This window comes from Notolepis coatsorum (genome assembly GCF_963971535.1).
Source record: "Notolepis coatsorum genome assembly, chromosome: 18".
Taxonomy (NCBI): Eukaryota; Metazoa; Chordata; class Actinopteri; order Aulopiformes; family Paralepididae; genus Notolepis; species Notolepis coatsorum.
In genome coordinates, this window is record NC_140182.1 from 16,147,380 (window position 1) to 16,159,265 (window position 11,886).

The following is an 11,886-nucleotide window of genomic DNA, read 5'->3' on the forward strand; positions in this document are numbered from 1 at the left end:
ATAGGACTGCCCCCTGAAAGTCGACGACACGAAATCATCAGTCGGAGACACGTCAGTCAACTGAGATTCTTTGAGTGTATATATATATATAAATAAAACCCATTTAGTTCATTTTCACATAGCAGTGCCCACATTCATCAAATAAAACAAACTAGTTTGTAAAATATATGATCAATACTTCATTGATGATCCAATATGTCTCCATTAGCTATGTCCAGCCTGGCTGGGGCTAGCCATATGATATGGTTGGGTTTGCGTCTTCATTGCATTTATTTTATGCTAGGCAACCTTTAAAAATGTACACCAACAACTGTGGTACACAAGCTAAACCATAATGATATACAACAGTCGCAGTCAGCTTTGTCCAGGTCTGATCAGGTTGTGAAAGGTATCTGTCTCAGCCAGGTTCTAAAAACAATGGAGACGCTCACTGTGTGCCAGGTTGGCCCCGGCATGGCTAAACCCTGGCTAGTGGAGACAAGGCATTAGTCTGACAACATTGTTTTTTTTTTTATCTACTTTTTCTCCCATTTTCAATTTTTCTCCCATCCCAATTTCGTATCGTCCAATTCTACCCTCCCCTGTCTCGAACGCTGTTTGGCCATGCCTCCCACAAGCCGGCTGTAGTGTGGACGAAGCCATACATTGCACGAGTCCCCTCCCTCCGGTACTCGAGGTAGCAGCCGTTGCATCTTTTCACCTGCACAGCGCGATCTTTCAGCGTCGGGGGTCTGCGCTTTGGAGGGACGCCGCCCCCGTCGCTTCCTGATTCTACTGCGCAGGCGCACCAACCGACCTGTAGGAGTCGCTGTCCACAACGTCCGATCCCCACCCATCAGCTTCCCACCCCCTAATACTGCCAAATGTATTTAGTATGAACGACCAAGTCCGACAACATTATAAACTTAAATCCAAATATTTTGGATTTAAACCCTGCAGCAGCGAAAGCTGGACTGGAGAGGAGTTCAGATGATCAGTCCAGACCAGCAACAATATGTTTGAGCGATGTGCTAAATAACAGCTACATTGATCTGTCAGATAGAACATTTATTAGAACCCTCTGTCTGTCCAACAAATGGATACTAGTCATTGAAAATGTATTAAAAACAGACTAGACACAGCGGATCAATGTAGCTGCATAATGTTAAAGATTAAAGTAAGCGCTCTACAGATATTGAGCGTCATTATGTAAAATGTCTGGTGTTACTAGTAATACCAGTGTTGTCATGAGTTTATTAGTCATGGGAAATCTCACATCACTGTGGCAACCCGACTCATTGTTCCGACACATGATTCTGACAAATCCACACACAGACTAATGCGTTGTTGGGAATTCACACCAGCCATCTGGCGTCATATGCAGTTGTCTTTACGGATTTATTGATTTTATATGCTCCAAAAAGTTAATGACTCTGTTGCACTTGACAATGTTAACGTATACTAGCATTGAAATGCATTCCAATGTATTTAGCCAGAATGTCTTAAGAATAGACTTCAACATTTTTCTTTATATATAAAACAAATTGTCAAATTGTCATATTGATCTGCCAAATCCGATCTTACTAAGTAAATTCTGAGTCGGGTACTACCATACATCAGAATGCTGGGACCCTAAGGAATCATTTGAGATGTGTATGTCAATTTTTTATGTCTATTAATATGTGATATGCATGTTTTTTAACACATTGGGCGCCAACAACGTTGTACAACGTGTTTCAAGGTCATGCTAATTCTGCCATTCCACGGCGTACAACGTTATTGAGATCATATTTCATTTTTTCGCCATGGTATTCATAATTCCCTCACCCAGCCTCGGCTGATACAGTGGGAGCCTGCACAACTCTGTAACGCTTCAATACTGCCGCCTGGTGGATGATCGGCGAGTTACAACCGGAAATGGATCTCTGGTGATCTCCGTGCATCTGGGAAATGCGTCCGGCACTCACATATTGTTGCGGGACTCTAGACACACATCCGTGTATATGGATCGCTGCCATAACTCAATAATCGATATGATTTGGGCGTTTATTATTATTATACAAACCAGAAATGGATCTAGTCGATCCACGTCAAATAAGTGGGATATTTTTCCTCCAGTCTCATCGGCGAACGGTAAGAGGACGCTGACGTCATTTTCAGCGTGATTGTTTATTATTATTAATGCAAACTGCTCTGATCAATATATCACCCATACTACATAAAGCATTTACTGACGATCACAGAATTATAAACTACCCCCCCCCCCCCCCCCCCCCCCCCCCCCGTTCATCCGCGCATGATGAGTCATAACGTTTAGGATCATGTACAGTTGAAATTTTAATATAGCGTGTATCGGCAACAAACGGCAGTTGATAATATATATATATGCGTTTATGCCTATAACTCACGTTCTAGGAATTACTGCAGAAAACGATAAAAACATATTTATACAGTATTTTCGTATGAATCTATGAATGAAAAAGTATAACGTTCCTACATCCTGAACGATAGATAATCGATGTTGAATGAAAGTAATGTCACTTTAGCAATACAATTTAAAAGGTTATAGCTCTGCAAAGAAGGTGAACATCTCCATAGGCTTAGAGTGGTGGCAGAGAGTGGTATGAGACGGGCAAACTCCGTGGCAGTTAATGTGTTAAGGACATTTTGTGTGTAATAATAATAACAACTTTATTTAAACCTTTCATACATGGATTTCAGCTCAAAGTGGTTCACAGCAAATAGCATAAAATGAACATAGGCGTACAATTTGCATACAGTGGACAGAATAAAAGCAATACATTGTAACGTTCTGGGTTTCTGTCCTCTCCCAGGAGTAGAAACCCTACTGCCGTTCTGGAGTACTTCACCCTGTTCTCTGTAATTAGCGCTGATTGACTGTCACCTGTGGTTTGTTGTCACTAATTACTGCATGTGGTTTGCTGGGAGTTTTGCCTTTATAGTAATCCCTTCTTTCTCTGTCTGTTGTCCGATCTTCAACAGAACTACTGCGAGCAGCCGGCCACGGACTAGAAATGGAACCTCTTGTCTTTGCTTTTATTAGTTAATTCTCTTTTCCTTATATACCCTCAGTTGAAGCCTGGCTTCTTATTCGTTATCGTTACAGTTTCTTGCTCTAGTGATTCTGATAATAAAAGAACATGTTTTCTTGAGAAGAGCAACCACATCTCTGTCTCCTTATTACCTTCTACTATTGGAACTCAACTCCTACCTTGACTCGTAACATGCATAAAGTGCAGACATAAGAATAGGTATAAAAGACAATATAATTAGTGCAATGTAGAAAGTGCAGACATAAGAATAGGCATAAAATAAGTACAGTCTTGCTCGAAAGCATGCAACCCCCCCCCCCCCCCCAGGAACAGCCAGGCCCCCAAACACCCCACACATCAATCCCCACCACATCCCCATTCAAGACACACACCCTGATAATGTCATGTCATGACTGAAGGACAACACAAACAGCCCGAATACACCCGGACCATTCACCAAATACAATGACCAAACATGAAACATCCCTGTGCGCACAAGCATGTGAACCCCCGGGAAGCAGCAGCAGCCGGCACCCACTGCCCCAACCAAACCTTAAACAAATGAGTCGGTGAACCCTTCGATGTCGCCGTGCATGGTGGGGGGCCTTTTAGATGCCTGACGCCCAGGGGCCCGTTGTGTCATAATCCGTCCACGTACTCACCACTGTACCCTGTATGTGATAAGCAGCGTTGGGCAGTAACACCTTACTTAGTAACAGGTTACTGTCATTTATTACATTCCCAGTAACGCGTAAAGTAAGGCTTTACAATTCCCAAAATAGTAATTATATTACAGTTACTAATCGAAGTAATGCTGCGTCACATCGTTGCCAGAATGCAATGTGTTTTTTTTTGTCCTCCTATAACGTTAGATTACACTTATACGCGGTCCTCGGTAGATGATGTGGGGGGGCGTGAGCAGGTCAGAGCGAAGTCAGGTCGGCTACTAGCCAAAAAGCAGCATGGAGGTTAATAAAGAGAGGTACCGTTACACGTTCAATAGCTGTCCGTTATAAACTATGTGGGGGGGAAGCAAAACATTTGCAACAGCGAAAAATATTAAGTCTAATTTGATGAAGCATCTGACAGCAGCACGACAATGCGAAACTTGACGCATAAAAACCCAGACGCTGACAGGAAAGCCTCTACCACAGGGGTCGGGAACCTATGGCTCGCGAGCCATATATGGCTCTTCTGGTGACAGCATATGGCTCCCAGACATTTTTGAGTAAAAATTATTTTTTTTATTTTTTTTTAATACTTGTGATATTTCTTAATAATACTGTCATTTTAAAGTAAACAGAAATTAGTTTTGAAGATACAGCTAATAGTATCGGTAGCTGAAGATATAGCGAGCAGAGCTGGCGAGGGAACACAAGTGGACAGAAATTAAAAATCTTCAACCTGAAGACCAGCTGATTCTTAAAACTTGGAACGAGCTTCCTGTGACATACCACACAATGCAGCGTGAGTATTGCCGTATTGACCATGTTTGGCTCTACATATGCATGTGGGCAGTCGTTCGCGCATATGAGGAACATTAAGACCAACCTACGCTCACGTTTAACTGATGGAAGCCTCAACGCCTGCATGAAGCTCAACCTCACCACGTATGAACCAGATTACAAGGCCATCAGCAAAACCATGCAGCACCAGAAGTCGCATTAAAAGTAAGACATATTTAATTTATTATACGTTAAAAATACTATATGGCTCTCAATGAAATATATTTAGAAATATTTGGCTTTTATGGCTCTCCCAGTCAAAAAGGTTCCTGACCCCTGCTCTACCAGATCAGGGCAAACACCACAAGTGAGTGAGAAGGTCTGAAGAAGCTCATCACTGGGTATATCGTTGAGCAGATGTTACCTATACAAGGAACAATGTCAAGCTGCCAACAGAGAAAGACGCTTGAGACCTCGAGAGAGAATATGCGGTGATGGGGGCTACAGTGGCTCAGTAGGTAGAGCAGTTGTCTGGTTATCCGGAGGTTCCCGGTTCGATTCCCGCTCCTCCCGGGCAGCGTGTCAAAGTGTCCTTGAGCAAGACTCTTGACCCCTAATTGCTCCCGATGAGCAGGTTGCATGGTTGCCTCCGCCGTCAGTGTGTGAATGGGTCAAATGTGAGGAACAAATTGTAAAGCGCTTTGGTAATCGAAAGTAACAAGTAATGTAACTAATTACTTTGATATAAAGTAATCAGTAAAGTAATTTGGATTCGTTTTTAAAGGAGTCATCAGTAATACGTAACTAATTACACTTCCTGAGTAACTTTCCCAACACTGGTGGGTTGGTCTTCTCTGGTAGAGAGAGAGGTGTCATAAACATTTGTATTTGTTTATCTAAAAGGCCATTGCCGGTAAGCCACCACCTTATATCGCAATGATGCTGGACTGGAACATTGGACCCCATCTAACTATCTGTAACAACTGGCTTCTGCTTAAGTTACCCGAGCAGCGCAGTCTGAATTTGGAACGTTAGCCTTTTATTTTAGTGTCCCAGCTTCCTGCAATGATCTCCAACACAAGCTAAAAAACATACAACCTCAAATCATCATCATAATCAAATCAAATCAAATTTGTAAAGCCAGAGATCACAAAGTAATGCCCCCATGGGCTGGACAAGTCTTCTTTAAAAAGGTCAAGAAGAAACATCACAATAAATCAAGAACATAAACCACCATCAAATCCAAATATGCAACCCAGACACACCCCAGCGAAGGTAAGGAAAAACTCACTCAAAACCTAGCAATAGGAAAAAAGCACCACAGGCAATGTGGAGGAGAGAAACCTTAGAAGGGCCGTTCAAGGGGGACGTCGACGTTGGATGTCTGTGATAATATAGTGTTCCTATGGATGATCGATGGGTGGAGAATAAACAGGCGAATAGCTGGTATGTATGTACATATGTGTGTAAAAAAATAAAACACATATATGTACATGCAGTAGCAACTGAGGTACATAAGAACATTATGTACCCCAGTATTTGTTCTTAACATTAAGAACAAATGGATAGGAAACATCTTCAGTATTACAGAAATGTATCATGTGTTTACATTTTTATTGGCAAATTGGCAAGGAAATTCCCAAATATGCCACTGGGTGAAATAGCCATTCAAAGGGCTAATTCAATGCTCCATGAGTAGTGTTAGGGGCGGGACCCCTTGTTATGAGGGAAGTTAAAACACTGGTTGTACAGTAGCATGGATTTCAGCACTTGATACCTGGCCAACGATTAGTTAGAGAGATGTCTGATGACTTGAATGGTGAAAGAAATGGATTCTATCTCAATCACATTTGTCCAAAACCACTCTCAAAGAGCACCTACGAGAGACTGCAATTCGAAACTGGCCCATGTAAATGTCCTAACGCAACCCCCTCCAATGTACAATAAATGTCCTATTAAACCCAATAATACACGAGACCCTCTTCTTGGGACCAAGTAAGGTTTAGTCGATAATCCAATGTACAGTTACCCCCATTCTGCAATCTGTTAATAAAATGTTCAATCAATCAATCAAAATGACCCCAAGCTAAGGGTCAAAATCGACTGTATACCGTTAAGAAAAAGTGCTCGGTACTACAGACCATGATTAGGATTGAATTGGTAGCAGCAGGAGAAAAGGTGTTATATCAGTGAATCCCTACCACACAACACTGTCCCGCCAAATGACCAGATGAAAGGTACATGTGAATATTCCAGTTGTTTTTGGTCTAAATGACCCTGACGGGTAGTAACTGCACATCAGATGCAAGTATTGTGAAAAACAAGCCAATACATTTTCTTCAGTACTTGTGTGAGTGCCATTATGTTTTGATGTGTGGTTAGCAAATCAATAAAATGTAAATTATTGTATTCGTGAAACTGCTGCAATTCTCTCCACCGTGGCGGGGCTCAAGAGACAGGTGTTTCCATAGCAACAGACATAAACACGGTTGTTCTGTGCTGTAACACCCGCACCAGATAGCTGATGGGTGTTGTTCAAGTCAAGGAAACTATAAAAGAAGGAAGGGTCATCACGTCACTGTGTGAATGCACATTGGTGCCAGGTGTGGACACTTTCAGTTTGGCCGACATTGAGTTGAATGGGAACAGCCATCTCCTTGTTTATGATCGTGTCATTTTTAAACAGGTTACCTGGGATGTCAGAATCACCTGCAATTTGTTGCATTGTTAACTAGCTAACTTTTGATATATCGATTGATGTATATTTCCTCAGATAGCTTGTGTATATTATAATTTTAATACATGCTTAAGTTCAATATAACTGGCACAAAAGTCTGACACCAAGCAGAGCATAGAACGCTGGTATTCTGACGTGATTCAGCGTCAGAATGACGTGGGCTAGCACCAGCCGACATGCACTTTAAGGCAATATGCACTTTAAACTGGAACACTGAGCCATTTATTTTAGGTACTGTTGCATTTTTTCTAATTGTTTGTGTAAAACTTTTATTGTGGGGATTGTATTGCATGTATTCTTGTGTTTTTTATTGTATGTTTTTATAATGTCTGTACTGTATGTGGCACCAAGACAAATCCCAATCAACCATGGTTGAAATGGCAATACAGTTTTCTATTCTATTCTATTCAAGTGTAAATGTTTTATTTAATTTAGGAATGTAATCTCTTTTTATCTTATTTATTCATCTAAAAAAAAACACACACACAGAAATTCCAATATACACATTTTAAAAAGGCAACAGAAAGAAAAACAACCATGTTCAGATGTAAAATATGTTAAACAATATTTAAAAGCAACTATAAAATTGGTTTAGAATAGTTTTTTGTTTGTTTGTTTGTTGGCTGCTTCTTCTTAACAAGGGTCTTCATGTTTCCACAAAAGGGGTTTGGAAGCACATTGAACAGTATATGCATCGACACCATCCCTTCTGCCTCATTAACAAGTTAACAAACATCATAATACTGGTTCCTATAACCTTATCTCACAGACGTACTACAGATGTCCCTCCCCTGCGGATCTCAAGTTTCAAAGGTCAAGCGCAATGTCTTCTAATTCAACTTACATCATTATAGGACATAACTGTTATAGGATAGAAAATAAATACATAATCTTATATTGTGGCATTATTATATCATATTCTATATTGCTATTGCACTTTACGGTTACATTTGCACTCTGGTTGGATGCCAAACTTATTTTTGTTATACTGTACTTGTGCTGTATAATGACAATACATTTTGAATCTATTTTTGTTTTGGTATAACTTTAGAAGGCAACAAACTAGACAAAACTGCAATAATATCTCAAACAAAAGACATCTAGTATGGTGAATAAGTAACAGACTGATAGTGATGACATGCTGCCCCCTACTGGGCATAGAGCCTACTACTCCACACTGCACTAAATGCAATTTGGTACATATATTGTATTATGTTCTGGGGAGAATTTCATCCAAATATGTTAAATGTTCTAGTGTTATATGCGCTATAACAATCCCTTCATGAATAACACCTGGTACAGTATGAATATGGTAATAATAATACATTAAAAAAAATCTTCACAAACTTTTGGGTATTCAGATTACATCATTAGTATCCAGAACGAATGACTAATTAATGAAAGCTGTATATATTTTCTCTTAAGCCTTTCTATTTTTGTGTTCATCGACATGCGAGTAGATGCACTGTACTGGAACAATCGTTCAGAGAAGCCTGTATGAGAATATGAACAAGGTATACAAAGTATTAAAGACAGTTTGTATAAAGTACATCAGTGTCTTGTTGCTGCTTTGAAAGAGTACATCAGATGGTTCCTGTCATGCGTGTATCACTCCGACGCAAAAATGCCATTTTGAAAAAGGATTGTTGGGTTTTTATTGGAGAGTTTCATTTTGACATAGAAGTGAGACGTCTATCGCCGAGCATTGCGTCACATTTGGCTTGTGTGTAGAGTTTGTAATCAATCGCGAAATAACTAAACATCAAATTGACTCCCGATCATTCATTCGCAGTTTCAGCAGTCTACGCTAATACATGGTACTCGTCTTAAAAGGTGAAATATTCTCTTTTGTGCATAGGGGAGCAATACCGAAGCAACAGGAACACCATAATAAAAAAAAACATGCCGTCATGACTTCTCCATAGACCACCGCAACACTTCTGGTACTTTGAGCTCATGGGAGAGAGCGGGGGAAGGGGGGGGGAGCACGGGTGTTATGGAAAATACATGTTTCATCCTATTACATAATTTGCACAGCTTACTGGGCCTATTCGTGTGTACAGTGTGCACAGACAGACAGCATGTTTATACAGTAGCTCTGTTTAAATACATATTCTCTGTACAGCCATGACTACCGGTAGTTAATATAATTAACTAGTATACAGTTTCTCAGACACTAGGGCGACAGTCTTAACAGTGTTCTTAAAACAATGACCATGGTGGCCCAGTTTGTCTTAGATAATCATATTTTCAGAATATGTCATCTTGTCCTTTTCTTTGTAGTCTTTTGCTTCGTATCAATCTTGTGTCAGATACGAAAAACCCATCTTTGTTTTCATTTTGTCATCTTTGTTTTCATTAGACATTCCAAACTGGCCAGGTCTTGCTCGAAAAAGAGATCATTGATCTCAACCTGGTAAAATAATTTTTTTTATTGTAAGTCTGACCAGAGCTCTTTCTCACACTTTCTGGTCAGACACTCGTGTTACACTTGTCTCCGATTGTAAACTGAGGATATTTTCTGTGGCCACAGAAAATAAACTACTATCTGAACTTTTACAGTTCACCGTCTTGGCTCCTTTAAAATATTCCACAACAGGGGGGATAAAAATGTATGAATGTTGATTAGAGCCTTGGCGTAAGTGGTTGTAGCTACGGCTGTGGGGGGGGGTGCTTGAGACATGATCCAATATACTTTTTTATACGCCCGAGTCTCCTGAACACGGAGAGACCAACCCCAAGTCGATCGGCACTTTCCCGGCCGAGCTATACTCCCCAATTGGCGCATGCGCAGACTTATGTCTAGGCTCTAGGGGTGTAACGGTACACAAACACCTCGGTTTTGAAGTCACGGTTCGGCACGGGTTTTTGGTACAGTGTGGGAAAGTTTGGCTTTCCATGTTCCACTCAGGGGTGATGTCGTGTGCAGTAACTAATTGTACTTGTAGGGCTGTCAACAAATATTCTATATTGAAATGAACACATCCACCGCTGGAAACGCTGTTCAGCGTTATTGCCCGCCATGCGTTGAGCGCCAGACCTCGCTGTACAGCGTTATTGAGATCAATATTTAATTTTTTCGCCATGGCATTCATAATTCATATATACACCCGCAACGCTCCAGCTGGACCCTATAGGTGACGGCAACGACGGCTCAATACCGCCGCCTGGTGGATGGTCGGGCGAGTTACACTGGCAAACAGGATATGGCTGATGTGCGTCGATTAAATTCATCCGGCCGTCAGATATCGTTGCAAGGCTCCCGACAGACACAATGTACATAATGGATCGCTTTCTAAACTTAATAATCGATACGATTTCGGCGTTTATTGCGACATACAAACCGGAAATGGACGATCGACGTCCTATACCTGGGATCTTTCACTGCCAGTCTCATTGGCGCACGGTAAGAGGACACTAACGTTATTTTCAACCCAATTGTGAGTTTCCTTGGTTGCAAACCATCTGATCAATATATCCACCCATACTACATAAAGCATTTACTGACGATCACGGAATTATAAACGACCCCCCCCCCTTTCCTCCACGCATGATGAAGCATAACGTATACTGATCATATAGTTTAATTTTTTTTATATAGCGTGTATAGGGGGGAAACGGCAATCGCGTTTAGGCCTATAACTCCCGTTCTACGAATTACTGCAGAAAACGATAAAAACATACTTATATTCTAGAAGGTATTTTTGTATGAATGTATGAATGAAAAAGTATAACGTTCCCACATCCCGAACGATAGATAATCGATGTTGAATGGGCCATATAGTAATGTCAATATAGCAATACAATTTAAAAAGTTATAGCCCTGCAAAGAAGGTGAGCCACTCCATAGACTTATAGCGCTGGCAGAGAGGGGCATTAGATGGGTACAATGCCCGGTGGGCAATGTGTTAATAATCAACTTGTAAAAAAATGAAAAAATAATTATAATTAGATTAGATTGTGAAAAAAAAACAGCCCCCGGTGGGCGGTCGTTAGTGGTTAACATACCGTTGTATTCGTTCGGTACACTACACACAGCCGTTTGGTACGGTACGGTACACACTGAAGCAGTTCCGTTCGGTACGGATACGTGTACCTTTACACCCCTACTAGGCTCTAATCAACATTCATTCATTGTATCCCCCCCCCCCCCCCCCCCCCCTCCCCCCTCCCCTTCACAAGCTCCATGTAACGCGGAGGTGGTCTACGGATGCAGTTTTGTTTTTTGTTCACAGGCCGCCGGTGAACACGACGTGTGGGCCGACCAGGGAGACGATGGGGCCGCGCGGGGCCCCGGCCAGGCAGTAGGCCTCGTCCACCGTGAGGCCCCAGGCACGGAGGGTCTTCAGAGCCTGGGAGCACGTGTCCCGGGAGCCCCACACGGTCACCAGGACGCTGCAGAGGGGGCTGTCCTCCAGGTCAAACCTCCTGCCCATGTCACCGAACAGAGTGGCAAACTCCCTGATGGAGTCCTGGGTGGGGAGGAGGTGGGGAGGAGGAGGTGAGGAGGAGGAGGTGAGGAGGAGGAGGTGAGGAAGAGGAGGTGAGGTGGAGGAGGAGGTGAGGAGGAGGTGAGGAGGAGGTGAGGAGGAGGAGGTGAGGAGGAGGTTGGAGGAGGTGAGGAGGAGGTGAGGAGGAGGTGGTGAGGAGGAGGTGAGGAGGAGGTGAGGAG

The 11,886-nt window shown here is 42.0% G+C and overlaps 1 protein-coding gene across 2 annotated transcripts in view; it reads right to left on the reverse strand.

Moving 5' to 3' along the window:
* Positions 1-11,401: 11,401 nt before the first annotated feature.
* Positions 11,402-11,886, reverse strand: part of LOC311245604 (cytosolic 5'-nucleotidase 1A) — a 13,220-nt gene continuing 12,735 nt past the window's right edge. For both annotated transcript variants that reach the window (XM_084335510.1, XM_084335509.1), the window contains exon 6: positions 11,402-11,686. In XM_084335510.1, the coding sequence (XP_084191636.1) occupies positions 11,444-11,686 (243 nt within the window). In that variant the 3' untranslated portion in view covers positions 11,402-11,443. The remainder of the gene's footprint in view (positions 11,687-11,886) is intronic.